Below are 20609 nucleotides of genomic sequence, written 5' to 3'. Positions count from 1 at the left end.
ACACCACAGTGAGATGATACATAAGTGGGAGTGGTCCCTATCCCACCCCGTTTACAGACTAGCTATGGTAGCCTGGTAACTAGCCACTCAGCTCATTTTAACTCTGCAGGCTGTTTACGTTCCATCAGAGTAGAGCATTATTGCAATCAATTTGGGCAGAAGCCAATGGTTTTCCAGATTAGCAAACAGTTAAACAAATGTTGCTGCAGCACTCCTTGCACAAAGGCCTGATAGACAGATGACAGATGCCTTTTCATTCCCTGGACAAGAATATTCCCTATTGCTTTTCTACGCTTTACTCTGATATCCACAGTTTTTCTAAAGATTCAATAGGTCTCTCCAAGAATAATACTGGTAGCCCCATTTTGACCCATGCAATAATGGTTCTCCCTTCTTTTGACATCGGCCAAGGGTAATTATCTCAAGCCTCCACAAAGAATAGACATACTCATACAAGACAGGGGCTGTGTGATTTACCCAGCTTTCAACTTATTCAGTTGATTGCCTGGATGATGTAATTGTTATTATCTTTTAGGCACATTTTTGGGGGGCATGCAGAAACTATTCAAGGATAGAAGGAAACCTGCTACTAGTTGGTGCCAAAACAAGAACTGTGAGCTTTTTAAGGCTCAGATTCATTTAGTTCTGCAGTATTTGTATGAGTTATTATTTTCTGGACTTTCTTATTCTTCAGTCAAGATTCACCTCTCAGCCATTGCTGGTTGACTGCCTTTAGATCCTTCCCCTATCTACCCTATGTCAAGTGAAATGATTTTTCAATGGGATTTTGCATGTCCGTCCACCATGAAAACAGGTTGCTCCTCTTGACATCTTAATTTTGCACTGAAAAAACTTTTATTGTTTCCTTTGAGATTGCTTCTGAGGCTGATTTGAAGTTCTTGTACTGGAAAACTGTTACTCATCGCTCTGACATCTGCAAGAAAAGTATTGGAGTTACAAGCTCTTATGGTGATGCAATCTTATCTCACCTTTCACAAAGACAGGTTAAATTTGTAAATTTGAGAACAAATCCTTCATTTATGCCTAAACTTTTCAGTTTACTTTGAGCCAGGATATGCATGTCCATGTTTTACAATACAGAATAAAAAAAAAAAAAAATAGGAGAAATGAAATTTTACACAATTTGGATTCCCAAGGCAGTTCATATACTACATCAACGGAACAAAATCCTCCAGGAATTCTGATCAACTATTTATTTCCTTTGAAGGTAAGAACAAGGGAAAATCAATGATAAAGCAGACAATTTGCAAGTGATTGCCTCATGTTACTGATTTGTGTTCCTCTCATCGTAAGAAGAAAATTCCAGATAGGGTCAGGGCTCCCTCTACCACGGCTCTGGCTAGTTCTGTGGCTTTTTGTAAAGGGGTGGACTTAACAAATATACTAGAGGTAGCAACTTGGTCATCTGTACATACTTTTACCAAAAACAACAAATCAGATTATCTGTGTGCAATTAATTAATTAATTAAGTCCAACAAAGCACATTTTGAGGTAAAGATAGAGTCCCAGGTCTTCTTTAGCTATGTCCAAAACCTCAAAGGCAGAACACAACAGTATGCCAAACTGTTAGAAAATGGAGTCACATTCATGGAACCAAGAGATTTAGCCAATTGTGCTGACAAATTCAGCTACACCTTTACCCCTTCCACCCCAGCTACCCCCAGGAAATACCACCTCTAACATAACCCCTCCATCTATCAGTAGGGAGTATGTCTTACATGTGCTCTCTAGGGCAAAGAATACAGCCTCAGTGGACCCTGATAATATCACAAGATGCCTCCTAAATAGCCTGAAATATGACCAATCAGGGCCACTGGAGTTACTATTCAGCCATAGTCTCTGCACAGGCTTCATGCCATGTGAATGGAGGACTGCAACAGTCATTCCTTTGCACAAGGGTGGACCATCAGTGGCTTTCAGGAACCTCAGGCCCATAAGACTGACCAGTCTCATATGAAGCACCATGGATAGAATTATAGTAATGATTAACAGTGAGACAGCAAACCTTCAGACACTGGAACCATCCCAGTTTGGTTTTGTCAAAGGCAGGTCATGCCTACAGAACCTAGTGGACTTTTTTGAGAAGGTCACTAAGGCAGTGGATGAGGGCAAAATGAGGCATAATGGCTACCTTGACCTAGCTAAAGCTTTTAGTATAATACCCCACTCAGGCATTATAAAGAGACTCATGGAATTAGGCATAAGCCCCTATGAAAATAATTGGATAGCCAGCTAGCACACAGGCAAGACCCAATAAGTTAAGATTGGAGAGACCACCTTCACAAAGAGGCCAGTCACCAGTGAAGTCCCCCAGGGCTCTGTGTTGGGTCTGCTCCTCTTTGGTATCTATTTTTCAGAAGTCAAGGCCAATGTCAGGGGCCTCTAGTCATATGTTAACACATGGAAAAGGTTTTCTAGTAGGTGCCAGCAACATAATCAGAACCCATTCAAGGCTAGCTGTTCTTTGGTTTAACAGTATTTGTGTGAGTTATTGTCCACTGACCTTTCTTACTCCTCCATCAAGGTTCATCTAGTAGTCATGTCAGATGTCTGCCCATGGATCCTCCACTTTCAATTCATTCTCATGTTAAAATGTTTTTGAAAGGGGTTTTGCATAAGAGGCCACCAAGAAAACCAGTGGTCCCTCCTAGGGATTTTAATTTTGCGTTAGAAAAGCTAACACTTGCTCCATCTGAACTTGCCACCCTGGCTGGTTTGAGGTAGTTAACATGGAAAACAGTTTTACTGATTGCTCTGACCTCTGCAAGAAGAGTATGTGAGTTGAAGCTCTTATAGTGAGTCAGCCCTAGCTCATTATCACCAGCGACAGGGCTTCTTCAGAACTAATTCTTTAACGCCTAAAGTGTTATCTGAGTTACTTTGAGCCAAGCTATCCATCTCTCCCTGTTTTCTTTCCTAAATGTAAAAAAGAAGGAGAAAATATATTTTTGACCTTGGATGTCCACAGACAGCTCAGTTACTGTCTTGACAGAAGTAAATCTTTTAGCTCTTCTCATTATTTGCTCATTTCTTGTAAAGATAAAGAGTAACAACCCGTGCCAAAACAGACTGTTTCCAATTGGTTCTCTAATGTTCTTAACTTTTATTATGCTCATCACAGGAAAACTATTCCAGGCAGGGTCAAGCCTCATTCTACTGGGGACTTGGCTTCATCTATGGCATTTTGGAAAGGGTTGACTTTCAGAAGTACTCTAGAACCAACAATGGTCCTCTGTACATACATTTACAAGTACTCTAGAACCAACAATGGTCCTCTGTACATACATTTACAAGTACTCTAGAACCAACAATGGTCCTCTGTACATACATTTACAAGTCCTCTAGAACCAACAATGGCCCTCTGTACATACATTTACAAGACATTATAAGCGTGATTCTTTCTCTAGATCCAGATCAGGAATTGCTAGGACCATTCTCCAGGGGCTCCTGGATTTTTCACTGTCCACCACCCAAATGTAGTCAGCTAGGCTGATCTAAGGCTACTGAGTAATAATGATCAATATGATGAACATCGTACAGCCGTATAAGTAAATGTATCTTAACAGTAGACGTTCAAATGATCACTGCTGCAGGAGCCGCTCCCACCATCCATCCCTCTTGTTTATTGGTGTGTCATTTATGGCAGGGTGTTGCAATTTAGTTTTTTTTTTTTTTTCTTTTCCTAGCATTGTTCTTTCAGGGCTGAGCTTTTCTCTCTCTGTTGGCATGAAAGCTGTGAAGGGCTTGGTGCCCAAATCTGTCTTTTTAGTCAGCTCAACTTGAGTTGACAAGCAATTTGGTGTGTGGAAGGTGCTCTAAAGCTTTGGAAGCTGGCTGGTTGTTATATCCTGCACTAGCTAAGGCTATTGGAGCAGTGATCATTCAAACATCTGCTGTTGTGGTAGGTTTATTTACACAACTTACGTTCTCTTTCTCTTTCTCATAAGAAATTAGCTGTCAGGGTTCTAGCCTGTCTTACTCTGAGACAATAGACTTCTGAAGATTCATAGATTCATAGATTCATACTAAGCTAACTGCTCTTGTGAGCCTTTTTAAGCCTAGCCAGTTATCCCTTGTGAGACTCAAACCCTGCACCTTGTGTTTGTAAGGTAAACACCTTAACCATTAGGCCACCCTCCCAAACCAAGATGTACTGCCCTAACAACTCCCTTTGCATTGATCTCAGTTATTGCACCACATGGAAGATGCCCTTAAGCTTTGGAATAAGGCTAATCATTCTAGCCATTGCTGGGTAGGACCCATATAGCTTAAGCTAATGAAAAAGTGATCTATTTGAACAACACTTATGTAAACATATTTAAACAACTGTACTTTATTGATATTAATTTTTTTCATAGATTCATAGCTATGCCAGTGTTATTGAGCATACCTCTCAACTGTCCAGATTTTTGCAGAATGTCCACATTTTTGTCTCACATTTATGGTCTGTTTTTCCAAAAATGTGGTTTTCTGACAAATCATTGGCAAATCATTAAGGACTGAAGTCAGAAAATAATGACACATGAGTTTTAGACTTTATATTCATTATAAAATCCATACTAATGCAAAACCTGTTATTCTATCAACTTTCTAAGTTTGTAAATGCAATATTTAAAAATTGTTTCTATTTTTGGGGCTTTGTCCCCCCATTATTTATGGCTTTGTCCAGACTCCTTGCTCTAAGGGGTTGAGAAGTATGCTATTGAGTTTTATGACTATTACAGTGCTCTCCCTCAGGCCATACTAGTTAGTCCCAGAGTAATTTTCTGAAAGCCCATCCAGTCATTTAGGATGATCATCATTTGTTCACTGCTACAGTCACTGAAGCTATGTGGGTTATATCCTGCATAGAATATAACAGCAGGGCATTTCTAGCACTCAAGGGCACCCTCCACATCCCCAAACCAATATCAGTTAGAGCAAAGCTGAATAAAATCAGTGGTTTGGCTGCCAAGCCCTTTGGAACTTTCCTGCTGCTTCCGCTTGTAGACTATTGAAGTTTGATGGTTGGCTAATGCTTCTCCATTTCTAGACAGATAACTTTGCTTTGAGGGGAAAAAGTTCCACATTTTATTTTCCTTACAGAAAGTTAACTTTTCCTATGAAATTACTAAAGTAAATGTAGAAAAGGGTGTTTTTATGGACTGCCATGCAACTTTTTGTCAATTTTTTTTATGAAGTGTGACTTTCTTTTGTGGGAAAAAAGTTAAAACTAAGGAGTTTATCATTCACACTGCTTCAGTGGCATATGTGTTCTGCACCTACACAAACCTACAGTGGTAGCTTTCCAGAGCTCAGTATATCCCCTTCTCTGGCTCCCTGTGGTACTGGATTAGCTAAGTGTCTCCAATAAGGGGAAGCCTAATCTTGTTCAGAAAGTCATTTATTACGTCATTTAGTGCCAGCTGTAGGACTCAGTTGAATCTCCTTTAGTAACCTGCACTGGTGGATTACAGTGTCCAGACTCAGATCCCTTTAGGAACTTCCCTTCCTCTGTATTGTCACACACTTTTGATTTCTGTTTAACCTAATGTATATACAGAGACAGTCTGCATGTCCTCCCTCTGTTTGTGTGGGTTTCCTTTGGGTGCTCCAGTTTCCTCCCACATTGCAAATACATGCAGTAGGTGGACTGAGCACTCTAAACAGGTGTGAGTATGGATGTAAGTGTGCAGTGTGTATGAACTACAGCAGCAGGGCTAGCCACCTGGTGGTGTAAACCTTGATTCTAGATGATTGTCACTGTTGAAGTGATGCCATGACCCCATGTGCAAAAAACAAAAATGGGGAAAAAGTGGTTGTGGGTGGATGGATGGATGGATGGATATACAGAGGGAGAGATTCCAAATGTTTTGGCTGCCCATCCTGTTACTAGCCTTAGAAGATGTATATAAAACTGCATGTAAAATGCTTTGGCTAGTGACACAGTGCCTACAAAGTCTACTTGGTAAAACAAAGTGTACTCTGACCTTGCAGCTCCCTTTGCTCCTTGGTCAGCTGACCCAGTGGCAGTTTCTTTAAGTGCCAGCTCTAGAGATCCTTATCTTCTCCTAAGCCTATACCACTGAATAAAGTTGGCAAGTAGTTAGTATCATGGGATTAAAAGTTACCTCAGTCTAGTAATTTAGTTTTTAGAATTTTAAATTATGATGACTTCATGTCAAAATTTATTTTGAAATTTGCTTACAGTTTAGCTGACTTTGCTGTATCTTTTCCTGCTGAACAGAAGTGTTATATGAATGAGATTCTTTCTAATGTGTCTCAGGTTTTGAAATATGGTTTGAGGAGTGCCTTGGAAGGTGTGAACACAATTTCTAAAAATGCAGTTGCTTCTGTTGTACTGAAATGGTATGTTTTGTTGCATAACCAACATTTTCTGAGGATTTAAAAATTAATTTTGAATGCTCCTTTAAGTTCTGAATTTGTGATTGGTCCTGCTCCTTTAAGTTCTGAATTTGTGATTGGTCCTGCTCCTTTAAGTTCTGAATTTGTGATTGGTCCTGCTCCTTTAAGTTCTGAATTTGTGATTGGTCCTGCTCCTTTAAGTTCTGAATTTGTGATTGGTCCTGCTCCTTTAAGTTCTGAATTTGTGATTGGTCCTGCTACTATCCAGATTTTCAAACAATGGGATAAAAGAGGTAAGGTGATGCATGAGGTATATAAAATGTTTAATATTTCTAGGTTCTCCATTAACAAGGCATTTAACTTCAAAGGGCAGAACAAACGAAAAACAGCCTATCAAGAGTCAGCGTACCAAGAGGACATGGCAGCAGGATAATATGCTTACAAACCAAATAAAAGGATTCCTTTTCCCCAAAAAATATGATTTCCCTGCTAAAGAATGGCTATGCCAGGACTCAGAACAGCCCATCCCTTTTACTCCTGTCCCTCCTCCCCTTTCCTTGTTTTCACTCAGCCCAGCAGTATGGCCAAAACTACTCTCAGGCAAGTGGGTGCTGGGAATAATTCACTGAGGATACTCTTGGCAGTGGACAACAAATCCTCCTCTCTTTATGGAAATTCTCTAACATCCGCCAGACCAGGCATATGTTTTCTCATGAAATGCTCGACACAGTGCAAGCAGGCATTATAGAATCAGTGGGTTTTACACAGAATCAGTATTAGATTTGTCGTACATAAATCGCTTTCTCAAAGTACACAAATTCAAAATATTTACTTTGCAGGTGGTCCTTTCCCTTCTCCCAGAACACTGTTTCATGATGACTTTCTATCTGAAGAATATTTATCACATTCCAGTTACTCCCAACTTCAAGTTGTACCTTCAAAAGCTCTGTTTATACCCTCACAAAGAATTGTCTTCCTGGGTGTAAGATGAACACATTAAAAAGTATGCCCCTTTCTCCAGAAGACAAAGTTTTAACTTTTCAGAACATTTTAGGGATTTCTGTCTTTAAGAAGCTGCTTCTGGTCCTCATGACATTAATCATCATTATGACATCATTGGACAGACTCCACACAAGAAAAATTCATTGGTATGTAACAAAATGGTTGACATAGCACACCTGAATCCCTTAGAGTTCCAAGTATCAGTTCTGGATTTTGTGAAGTGAGAGTTACAGTGGTGAAGTGATAAAATGTCTCTCAATTGAGACCTACCCTTTTCCCTCCAGACTCCAATTCAATCAGGCTAGATAGACTTGTCAGATTTTGCATCGGGAGCAGTGTCCAGGAGAATAGGGTCCTTCTCACTCTTCAAAGTAAATAAACATCAAAGAAATTAGGTTCAAATGTACTAGACTAGTGACCTCCAGGCCTTTATAAACCTAGGCACGCAATCCAAATCAATTGTGTCCCTATTTTATTTATTTATTTATTTATCTGACATTTGTTTACCGGGAAAGTTCAACAGGGCCAGAAAGTGCCCATTTTCAGCAGAAACCTGGGGAGTAAAATTCAACAACCACAATATTTCAAGGTACAGATATTTTCAATCACAAAATACCATGTTACACTACAAACATAAGAGTGAAAAAACGTTGTGATGAGAAAAACATACAACATATGTTTCAAAGTAGTGTGCAATAAAAACAATAACATGAGTTGAAGAGAATATGTGAGGAGGAACTCATTAGTTATATTATTTGTTACATGGATTAGTATGTGATAAATGAGACCTGAGACAATTCTAATAAGATATTTAAAGGAGACATTGCAGATTACATGATTAGAGACAGTGAGGTGAAATTGAGTGATGTCTTAGTATGAGAGAGGTGCTCATATTATGGTTATAGAAGGAAGATGGAAAGAGATTATAAGACGAGTGCAGGTAGGGTGTCTTCAGGTAGCGTAGGTGAGTAGGAAGGAAAGAGGTAGAGGAAAGGTGTGCAGAGATGAATTAAATAAGGTAAGGTAGTGGGGAAAACAGTAAGAGGAGGTTGGAGAGGGTTGTGCGGTGTGACTTAGGTTGAAGGGGATAAGTATAGTGAGTAAGTTCAGCCAGAATTGTGTACTGTATTATTTTAGGGAGCATTTGGAGGTGGGTAGGTTAGAAATAGTTCTGGTGGTTAGAAGTAAGGAGTTGCATTATTTTTGCTACTGAGCATAAGTATAGGCTTTGTCAAGGGAAATTATTTGATTTATTTATGGTGAGAAGTTGTTTGTCTTCTAATCTAAGAGACCTTTTAAGGAAATACATGTTGATTAAAGGGGACAGAACTGGACAGGCTAATGGTTTGTGTATGATTTTAAGTATTGTTATAAGTTGAATGTATGAGAGGTGGAGGGGAGTTTCAGCCAGCTAAGGGTATGCAGAGCTTTAAGGTGATGGGTAAAGGAGGATGAATTAGTAGCAAACTTGGCAATTTCGTTGTAGTACATTTCAGGGTTGTTTTTTATAGACAACTGTAAATTAGTTAGAATTGGTGCTCCATAGAGTAGTGAGGACAGACGGTAGGTTTTGGCTGGAGTAATTTTTGTGGGTGTGCTCAGAAAATGATTGTTTCTGTAGGGGATGCCTAGTTTTAGGTGGGTTTTCTTGATATTGTTTTGGATGTCAAAGTCAAGTTTAAGAATACCATCTATTATGACTCCGAATAGTTTGGTATAGTAGAGTAATTTGTTTTCAGTGCCATTTGTTGAAAAGATTTTGAAAGATGCTTGTTAGAGGTGTGAGTTTTAGGGGTAAAGAAGAGTTTTGTTTGGAGTTGAATTGGAGTTGTGCAATTGTAAGGAGGTTTCAATGGAGACGGCAGTTTGTTGAGTGATTTCTTGGTCTTGGACGTGAGTTAAGGTGTTTGAAGAGTAGATGATGGTAGACTCATCTGGATACTGAATCAAGGTGCCTTCACAAGATGAATGTAGCTTATTGATAAAAATATTAAACCATAGACGGCCAAGGATGGATCCTTGTGGGACTCCTGTGGAAGTTTGAAGATATTCAGAGATGGATCCTTGCCATTTTACAGCTTGTTGACTGTTGGCAAGCTAGAAAACGACTGAATCGGTGGAGATGCTAGATCCAGGGTGGAAAGTTGATTCAGGAGTTTACTGTGAGAAACCATGTCAACAGCTTTTGATAAATCTCGAAATACTGCAGATAAAAGTTTATTAGAGTTGCAGTCTATATCGACAGTGTATGTAAATGATAGTAATGCAGTAGAGGTGATGGAGTCTGGCCATAATCCATGTTGCATATTGGTGCTTATCTTATTTTGTAAGAGACAGTGGAGAAATTGTTCACGAATGCATCTTTCAAGGATTTTACAGAGGGGAGACAGGATGGCTGTGGGACAGAAAATTGTAATATCAGTGGAATTACCTCCTTTATGTAATGGGGTAATGTGTGCCATTTTCCATGAATTAGGCACACAGGATTCTGTTATTGATTATTAATAAGAATGTTGATTGGATATGCTTTTGCATCTGCAGCTAGATTTAGGTACACTGGGGGAAGGTTGTAGGCTTAGGAGGGACAAGGTTTTAGTTTATGCAAAAGCTTTTTCATGAGAGTTATAGAAACTAGTTGAAAGGTAAAGTGGGTGGAGTGGTCTGCATGTGTATTGAAGAGGTTGAAGATGGGTAAGTTTTGTGAAGCAAATTTGGTAGGGTCTAAGGTTGGGGAAGCTGACTGGGGTGTTAGGTGAGTTTGAGGTTAGGTTGACTCTGCATTCTGTGAAGTATGTATTGAAATGGATGGTTGTTTGATGAGGGGAATGTCTGGGAGTGGGATGGGATTCTGTTTTGTACCTGGGCTGATGAGAGAGAATATCTTGTAACTGAGTATAATAAGACTTGTTAGCTCTGTTAACATGTTTCTTGACTTGGTTTTGTAGCTGTCTGAATAGTTGCCATTTTTTGTCATATTAGTCTTTTGCCAGTTAATCCATGCTTTGTCTGTCATAATAAGTTTGCACTGGTTGGTGAGACATATGGTATGGCTGGTTGTAATTCTTTTTGTACACTGTGAGGCTAAGGTGTTAAGAATATTTAGAAATGCTGCATTGAAGTATTCAACTGCATCATTTAAGTGGAGTCTTTTTTAGGATGGGCCACTTAACTGCCTTCAGAGATTCAGTGAAAGACTCGGAGAATTTGGAGAGATTATGGATAGTTTTGAGCTTATGATTCTTTGTTAGTTGTGTAATACTCCTGTGGGTATAAACGGGCAGGTGATCACTTAGTGTATCAGGAAAGGTAACTGAGGAGGTAAAATTAGATGGGCTGATAACCAGAATCCAATCCAGGTTAGATTGTTGGGAGTTATTTTTGCCATGTTTTGTTGGTGTATTAATAAGCTAAGTGAATCCAAAGAGGTTAATGCTGTTAATTGCAGAATTTGTGGATAAAGACTGCCAGTCAATGTTTACGTCACCCAGGAAGATAATTTCATTTGTGATTGTATTTGTTATCCAGGATAGTATGTTGGCAAGTATTGGAATGTTTTGCCTCGGGGGGGGGGGCGGATATATAGCACAGAAATGCATATGTTCTAGACTTTATTAAGTCTTAGGAATGAGATTAGAATTTCTGCTTTTGCAAAAGTTGAGATTGTGCCTGTATATGGAGTTAGTGTGAGCACATTTGGAAATATTATAGCTATTCAATCTGCCTTTTTTGTTTTCTGTCGAGCCTAATAATATTATAACCAGAGGGTAGTATTTCAGCATCTTTTATTTCAGGGTTTAATCATGTCTCCATTGTGGCTAGGATGTCTGGGTTGTGTTTGGTCATCCAGGCATGAACATTTGTAATTTTGTTGCATATGCTTCTAATGCTTAGAGTGACTATCTTTAAACTTTAGAGTGTATTTTATGGTTTGGGATTTAACTGGGATCTGGGTGGGGTGGATGTTACCACAGTGATGGATGGTGGAGAAAGGTTTGTTTATTATGACATTTTTAGCAGAGATGGGTACAAGTATTACCTAACATTGGGACTCACATTGTTTAGCTTTTATGGGTTACAGCAGTAGAATAGAATTATGGGAAATAAGCTTAAAGAGAGTTTTGAGTAGCTACTGTGAAGATGGCTGCTAGGTGAGGATGAAGTAATGGATGAGGTGTGAAGATGGTTGCTCGGTGAGGATGAAGTAATGGTTGAGGTGTGAAGATGGTTGCTCGGTGAGGATGAAGTAATGGTTGAGGTGTGAAGATGGTTGCTCGGTGAGGATGAAGTAATGGTTGAGGTGTGAAGATGGTTGCTCGGTGAGGATGAAGTAATGGTTGAGGTGTGAAGATGGTTGCTCGGTGAGGATGAAGTAATGGTTGAGGTGTGAAGATGGTTGCTCGGTGAGGATGAAGTAATGGTTGAGGTGTGAAGATGGCTGCTCAGTGAGGATGAAGTAATGGTTGAGGTGTGAAGATGGTTGCTAGGTGAGGATGAAGTAATGGTTGAGGTGTGAAGATGGTTGCTCGGTGAGGATGAAGTAATGGTCGAGGTGTGAAGATGGTTGCTCGGTGAGGATGAAGTAATGGTCGAGGTGTGAAGATGGTTGCTCAGTGAGGATGAAGTAATGGTTGAGGTGTGAAGATGGTTGCTCGGTGAGGATGAAGTAATGGTTGAGGTGTGAAGATGGTTGCTCAGTGAGGATGAAGTAATGGTTGAGGTGTGAAGATGGTTGCTCGGTGAAGATGAAGTAATGGTTGAGGTGTGAAGATGGTTGCTCGGTGAGGATGAAGTAATGGTTGAGGTGTGAAGATGGTTGCTCGGTGATGAAGTAATGGTTGAGGTGTGAAGATGGTTGCTCGGTGAGGATGAAGTAATGGTTGAGGTGTGAAGATGGTTGCTCGGTGAGGATGAAGTAATGGTTGAGGTGTGAAGATGGTTGCTCGGTGAGGATGAAGTAATGGTTGAGGTGTACTTATTTAATGCTACTTCTGATGGTGATGTTGGTAATGAGAGGAGGAGGATGAATAAGTTGATACAGGAAGGAAATAGCACGGTTAGTGTGGTAAAAATCTTGCCATACAGTGAGGTGGGGTATTGAGCAGTGATAGTGTGTGGAATAGGTAGTTTTTGATGGGGAGGGAGCAGAGTGAGATATGAGAAAGAATTTAGAACAGAAGTGGGTGGAGATGGTATAAATAGAACAGTTTGTGATTGGATAGAATGTTAGGTACATGCTAGGAGGGTGAGTAGAGGAGATGGAGTAAGTGAGGTATAAGAGTAGATGTAGTGGGGGTGGGTCAAAATTGGGGGGTAGGGTAGAGAGTGAACGTGAGGGCTGAATGGAGCAAACTGACCAATGGTGGAGTAAATACCAGAACAACTATCTGTAAAACTGCAGCAAGTCAGCAGATAAGACAAATCCTGATAATTTTAAAGACAGTAACACTAGCTGCTTAATTGCTGTTAACATATACCTAAGGTAACTGCAAAAAGCAGTCTTGCAGTGACTTTGGTTTAAAATAATCTTATAGTAGCTGGAGAAGCAACTGAGATGAGGGGAGGATGAATCAGGTACTTCAAACAAATGCATTTACTCCCCCCACAGATGGTTTACCTCCAAAAACAGTCAGTGATGCAGAATGTTTATGGCTATAAAGACAAGGTCTCTGAACTCTAGAACTTGACAGAACATTTAATTGTATGCGTGTGGGCTTTTTATTGCCTTTCCAGGGATTTTTTACAGTGCTAGAGTAAAATATGCTAAAGTGTTAACTTAGCTTCAACTTCAGCTATAAAAGGCTTGTGGGTGTTGGTGGTGTAGGGGTGTCCCCCCAGCAGATTTAACACTATAGTACAGAACACATTGATGAAGAAGTGAGGGAAAAGAAGTTTAGTTTGAGTCTTGGAAATTGCCTTACATAGATTTTAACTGACGGTATTGTTTCTTTTGAACTTTTGCAACTGGAGGTGAAATTCAGCTGTACATATTCCTTTTGTACTGTGACTATGCTAACTTTTTCAGCAGCAATTTTCAGACATCCTATGTACTTGGTACACTGGGAGAGAGAGAGAGAGATTATAATAATTAGGAATGTTTAATGGTTGAACTAGGTAGATAAAGCACTATTTGTCCACATACTCTGTTGTATTAAGTAGTGTTTGGCAAACATGAGTTGTGCACTTTATTTCACAGTTGTGGATTTCTACTTTATAGCCTTTAAACAGGAAAATAAGGATGCTGAAAGGAAACCTGTCTAGGTATGCAAGTTTGAGATTACTAAAAACAACCTATGGAGGCTTCCACACTTTAGAAGGACAAAAGGAAAATAAACTAACGAGATATGTGTTGGTATGCAAGTGTGTGATTACTGAGATGGAGGTTTACAGAGTTTAGAAGGACAGGTAGAACGCCTACCTCAGTTAGTTCCCACTCTACACAGCATACAGTCTGTAAATATGATATTTAAGCACTTTAGAATAAGTAGCTTGAGTCTGTAACATATACGAAAAAATAGCTAATGGCCAAACTCTTTTCACAAACAGAAATGTCTCATATTATTAACAATTGACTAGTCTAACCAGTAACTGTGCTGTTCATATAACACAAAATTGGGCACTTCAACTGAAACCTTCAGTAGAACTAAGGAGAAACATGGATATATATATATATATATATATATATATATATATATATATATATATATATATATGCTACAGATTAGCAGCAGAGAGGAAAAAATAATACTTAACCAGATGGCAGTACAATACAAATTTATTTGTTGTAACTGGGCAGTACTTAAAGCAAAAATTAAATAGTTTCACTGAATCCTACAGTAAAAAATCCAGTAGAAACTTGCTAATGTAATTGCTACACATTAATAGCAGAAAGATGATACTTAGCCAGCATTTAGTACAGTAGAGAAAAATGCTAGCAGTGAATCCTAGAGCAAAAAAGCCAGTAGAAACTTGTTGATTTGTTTATCAACAGCAGAAAGGCAACACGTAGCCAGCATTTAGCACAGTAGAAGCTTATTTGTAATTGTTTCTAATACAAGGTTGAACCAGAATGAAATAAAGCATATCTATTAAGAATTTCAGAAATGCAGTGTACCTTACTGTAGAGTGAAGCAGCCAGATGGGGAGAACACTTGGGTCATGGGGTAGAGAAGAGATTTTTGAATTTGGAGCCACAAAGGCAAAAGTAGTTGGAGAACAGCTTAGATGAGGGGAGGGCTAATCCACTCCTTCAATGGAATGCAGTTACTCCCCCCACAGATGTTTTACCACCAAAAACAAATCAGTGAGGTAGAATATGTATGGATACAAGGACAAGATATCAGAACTCTAAATACTTGACATGAGCCATAGCATTTCATTTTAAGGTTATGGGGTTTTTATTGCCTTTCCAGGGATTTTTCCACTGTTGGAGTAAAATATGGTAAAATATTAATTTAGCTTCACCTTCATCAGTAAAAGGCCTGTGGGTGTGGGTGGTGTGTGTGGGGGGGTCCGTCCAGCAGATTCAATGAATGTATCATTGGTGTTTACTAAGAGGGGGTATGTTAGTCAGGAGGTTTCTAAAGGTAATGTGGGGGGGGGTGTATGTGTATATGGGCATAGTTACTGTCTGCCTCAGTCTGTCAGAGACATGGGGGCCAGACCTTGGGTTCATAGGTTCATAGATTAGTATTACGCTAACTGCCCTTGTGAGACATTTTAAGCCTAGCCAATTACCCCATGTGAGAATCAAACCCTGCACCTTGTGTTTGTAAGGTAAACACCTTAACCATTATGCCAACCTCCCACCCAAGAATAAAACCCGTACCTTGTGTTTATGAGGTATACACTTGATCATTATGTCAACTCCCAACCAATAGGTTAGTAACTAGGCTCACTACCCTTGTGGGCTATTTTAAGCCTAGCCAATTACCCCATGTGAGAATCAAACCCTGCACCTTGGGTCTGTAAAGTAAACACCTTAACCATTTTGACAACCTCCAGTTCTCCAAAAAATTACTGACATCTTTTCACTGCTACAGACTGGAACCCAGGTCCAACTAAGCATTAGGCTGTATCTATCCATTTAGCTACTTGGGTTGAATTTCTGATTTTCCATACATTGGTCAAATTACTCTTAACTAGAGTTAGGGATGGATTCTGCTTCACATGGATGTGGAGCCTGTTCCAGAACACGGGGATCCTCTGAGACATTTCTGTCTCGCCAACAAGTCCTATTTATTTTGCAAGCAAAATTTAAATCCTTCAATCTAGTGGTCCTGATGCTGTTATTTTGTTGATGTGCAAAAGGTCCATCAGAGCCGGATCTGAGGATGCCTTGAATGCCAGATATAGCTCACCTCTCAGTAACCTGTAGGAGACAGAGTATAGGGACTGGGTGTTAATGTGCTCCATATAGGACAATGTATTTATACTCTGGGTTCTCTTGGTAAGAAACCTTTGTAGGCATTCTAACTGTTGTATTTGTCTGGTCAGATACATGCCGAAGGAGGCATTATACTTGTTGATGGGTCTGATAACAGCCAAATATAGTGGTAGTATAACTTCCTTGGACCTAGATGCTATGCCCTTACTTATATGTTGGGTAGTATAGAATGATTTTCCCACTGCCTTGGCCATATGTTAGTCAAAGGCCAGATTACTGTTGACATATGTTCCCAGATCCCTGACTAAGAGGTCAACCCTCAGGGGGAGTTTTATCAATGGAATTTTCCCAAAAGACACTATAATGCATTTCTTGGCATTGAGTTTTAATCTATGACTTAGGCTCCAGTCAATTGTCTGTGTTATATGCTCTTGTATGATAGTTGTGTCATGGGGGGGATCTATGATTGCTCCCAGTATGCAGTCATCTGTGAACTTGGTCAGAAAAAGGCCCTTGACATTAGCCTTTACCTCTAAGAAGTATGTGCCAAATAGCAGCAGTTGCAGCACAGCACCCTGAGGTACCCAGCTGGTGAACAGTCTCTTAGTGGAGGTGGTCTCACCAATCTTGACTTCCTGGGTGCTGTCTGAGAGACATCTGACAATCCAATGAGCTATGTAGGGTTTTATGCCCAGTTCAGTGAGTTTGCCAACTACACCTAAATGGATTATTGTATCAAATTCCTTAGCCAGGTCCAGCTAGACACTATGCACTGTTTTCCCTTCATCTTTTGCCTCAGTGACCTCCTCAAAGAAGTCCACCAAGTTTAGTAGGCATGACCTTCCCTTGACAAAACCAAACTGGGTTGAATCCAGTGTCTGAAGGTTGCCTATATCTTAGTTGATCATTTCCATGATAAATTGTTCCATGGCTTTGAATATTTGACTAGTCAGACCCATGGGTCTGTCATTTCCAGGGTCAGTTGATGGTCCAACCTTGTGAAGAGAGATAATGATTGCCATCCTTCATTGTCATGGTACAAAGCCTGTTTTGAAGATAGAGTTGAAAAGTGACGCAAGTGATTCTGATAGGTAATGTTTCTATCTATATAGGAGGGATTGCAAGATATTGCTGGGTCCCACTGAGGCTGTGTTTTTGGCCTTAGTGAGAGCCACCAGGACCTGCTCCTGCTAATAGTTGGGGAGGGTATGCTTGTAGGTATTTCATGATGGGAGTCAGGGGGAGTCAAGGGTGAAGTATTAGTTAAATTTGTCAGCTCTGCTCAGTGAAGGTGGCACCATTGACCACCATTTCAGTATAGTGACATGTGCTGCTTTTGAGGTTTTGGACATAGCTCTAGAAGGCCTTCTGGATGACTTTAGTCTGTGAGGCTATCTTGACCTCATAATTGGCGTTGTTGGACTTAATTGGTCATCTTAGTTTCCTGTTTAGTTTAATTAGAGAGCTCTTATCATTATGAGAGTTGTTCTTCCGAGTTTAGCCATGACTTTTTTTTCCCCCTTTGTTATTTATCCTACTAGCGTTAGAATTCCACCAATTGGTTTTATTTTGGGAGTTTGTTTTGGACTTACTTTTAGTAGGTACATCAGCCTCTATACAGCCATTTACATGGTTATACAGTGTCTTTGTGAACAATGCCACATAGGTTGTTGTGAAGTTATGGTGAGGAGGGGCATTGAATTTTGTCAAACTATCACTTAGTAGGTTGTAGTTTGCTTTGGAATAGTTCCTAACTATTACATGATTTTTTGGGGGTAACTGAGTTGATTTTTATTTGTAAGGAGACATCTTTGTGGCCCAACCTTTCCAGTGAGATGTGACACCAGGGGGGGGGGGGTAGTGCCGTCCCATATTGCTGAGTACTAGGTACACTATGGTTGAACCTCTGGTGAGTGTGCACACTATCTGGTCAAGGGTTGTTGTGTTAGTAAAGTCTGGGAATTGCTGTGTCTGTGAGTTTGAGGCAGTATATGTTTTTCAGTCTATAATGGATTGGTTAAGGTCTCACATGAATAGGGTATTTGGTTTACTGGCGAGTATCTCCAGTAGGTCTACGTACATGCTAATAGATTCTCGGAAGACAGAGAGTGACCCATAGCTTGCTAGGATATGGTATGGGATTTTGTCTGTGGTGATTTCCACATAGATAAACTCTAAGGCACCATCCTGTTTAATCGATTTGGGGGTATACCTGTTGCTAATGTAGATCAACACCCCTCCACCTTTTGTCCCTGCCTGTGTAATTTTAGTCTAAATGTGTGGAAGGCATTGAAACCTTGCACTGCCAGAGTACTTTCTGTGGATTTAAACCAATGTCTCAGTAATGGCATAGCTGGCAGTATTTTCCAAAGTGAGGAGAGCTTATAGGGTATGAAGTTTCTTGTTTAGACTCCTAACATTGAGCAGTAACACCCTTTATGTTTCTTTGGGGTTTATTTGGTATGTCAATAGATTTATTAAGGGGGGGTGGATAAAGTTTTAGTTAATATTCGGAAGCCTGGGGAGTCCAGGTGCAGAGCATTCTTTGCATGTTAGTAGTAATTCAGACCTTAAATGTTCTTTACCACTTATGGTCTTCAAGTTCCCTTTTATTGGTCACAGACAAACCACAGGCATGTGGTACCTGAACAAACAAGGGGCACAAGGTCATACCCTCTTCGCTAGTTGGCAGTGATGGCTTGGGAGCTAGCTTTACAACAATCTCTGTTGCTTTAGGCCTCATACATCCCATCAGAGAAAAACAGTAGCAGACAGACTAAGCACATCACAGACGGAGCCTCATGAGCGGAAACTCAGGACAGAAGTCTGCAGAGATTTGGTCCGGATGTGGGAATCACTTAATATAGTTCTGTTTGCCTCCTTTCAAAACATCCAGTTAAAAAAATTCTGTGTGAGACATCCATGCAACCATGCTTTGAGGACAGATGCATTCTCGGTCCTTTGGACGTCAGTGTTCCTTTATGCATTTCCACCTTTTACACCAAGACTCAAGGTACTTGTGAAGATTCAGAAAGAGTTACCCAAGATCATTATGGTGACCACCTTTTGGCCCAGGTAAAGTTGGTTCTCCCTTTAATGGACTGGGCCAACAGCATTTACCACAAACTTCCTCACTCTCCATATCTGCTCACAAAGTGTCGGGGGCAACTGGTGCATCTCAACATAGAGCAATTGCTACTAACAGCCTGTATGTTTCTAGTTTAATACCCTTTAGGCATTTGTTCCATGAGGATGTGAAGCAAGTACTGAAGGAGGCAAGAAAACCTGCAACTAGAAATTGTTATGTTTATAAGTGGACAAGGTTTTCTATGTGGTGCCTAACCGATATCAGAGGGACTGGTATGGTGTCTACCCCTCAAGTTATTAAATATTTGTGTGAGCTACTCAACAATGGCTTATCTTATCCATCTATCAATGTGCATCTTGCAGCCATCACATCTGTCTTTTCAGGGATCCCCCTGTTTCTTCTCTTTTTGTAGTCAAACAGTTTATGAAGGGAGTGTTGCACCTGAGATCCCATTTAAAGCAAATTCTTCCTCCTTGAGATTTCAACTTTGTTTTTGAAAAATTGACCTTATCTCCTTTTAAACATGCCTTTCTGGATTATTTTAAGTTTATTACGTGGAAAACTGCTTTGCTTATTGCTCTGATATCTGCAAAACAGAGATCTAAGCTGCAAGCTCTCATGGTCGGCTAATGTTATCTGATTTTCCAAAACGACAATGTTATTTTACACACTAATCTTCCTTTCATGCCAACAGTTGTTTTTGAATTTATCCTGAATCAAGCCGTCAGTCTCCCAGTTTTCTTTCCAAAACCTATAAACAAGGGAGAGAAGATTTTGCATGACTTAGATGTGCACAGGCAGCTCAGGGATTACTGTGATAGAAGTAAATAAAGCCCTTAAAGAAAGTTGCCTTCCCACAACGTATAAACTATACACTGGAATTGATGTCAACAGAGTTTATAGTCATTTAGAAGAAAACTCAATTATGGCAATATAACAAAACAGTAATAAAAGAAAGTCATGTGGAATAAAGGATCATTTGTTGTTAAATAACATCATAGTGGGGAACTGTAAAAAGGGGAGGAATCTAAGTATGGCAAGGATAGACTACAAAACAGCATTTTACAGTATCCCACATTCATGGATAAAAGAGTACTTAAAAATGTATAAGGTGCACCCTACACTGATAAACTACATTGCAGCGACCATGAAACAGTGGCAAACCACTTTGCAGTTAAGCCATGATAAAGGGCAAATTATTATTTCAGGGATAAAAATCCAAAGGGGGATATTTCAGGGTGAGTCTCTGTCACCCCTGCTCTTTTGCCTTGCCCTTAACCCATTAAGCTGTCTACTTAACAGATTAGGTCATGGCTATAATTTGGCTCCCAGAAAGCAACAAAGTGTAAAGATTTCTCATCTTCTCTTTGTTGATGATTTAAAATTACATAGCTCATCAGATGAGGAACTGATAGCACAACTGCAAATAGTCAAAAATTTTCAGATGATAAAAGAACGTCATTTGGTCTTGATAAATGTGCAAAAGCAACCTTTAAAGCAGGAAAACTGCAGCACCAAGAAAACATCAGTTTGGGACACGAATGTGATATAAAAGAACTTGAGCAAGGGGGAGTGTATAAATATTTGGGAATTCATGGAAGATCAACAGTAAAACATGAACAAATGTGAATAAAACTCAGTCAGCAATATTTTAGAAGACTTAAATTAATCCCGAAAACAGTGTTGACATCTAGAAACAAATTCAAGCTATAAATCAATTTGTTCTTCCTGTCCTAATTTACAGTTTTGGAGTGACTGACTGACCCCAAA

At 39.8% G+C, this 20609-nt stretch overlaps 1 protein-coding gene across 1 annotated transcript in view; it reads left to right on the top strand.

The window, feature by feature from the left end:
* LOC122815090 overlaps positions 1-20609 on the top strand; it is a 96279-nt gene that overhangs the window by 22392 nt on the left and 53278 nt on the right. Inside the window, exons 2-4 of the mRNA XM_044087331.1 lie at positions 6248-6369; positions 6469-6659; positions 7438-7514. Of these exons, the coding sequence (XP_043943266.1) occupies positions 6248-6369; positions 6469-6659; positions 7438-7514 (390 nt within the window). The remainder of the gene's footprint in view (positions 1-6247; positions 6370-6468; positions 6660-7437; positions 7515-20609) is intronic.

The sequence above is a fragment of the Protopterus annectens genome, chromosome 11.part0 (assembly GCF_019279795.1).
Source record: "Protopterus annectens isolate FY-2018-M chromosome 11.part0, PAN1.0, whole genome shotgun sequence".
Classification (NCBI taxonomy): Eukaryota; Metazoa; Chordata; order Ceratodontiformes; family Protopteridae; genus Protopterus; species Protopterus annectens.
This window is presented reverse-complemented; position numbering and strand designations above follow the sequence as displayed.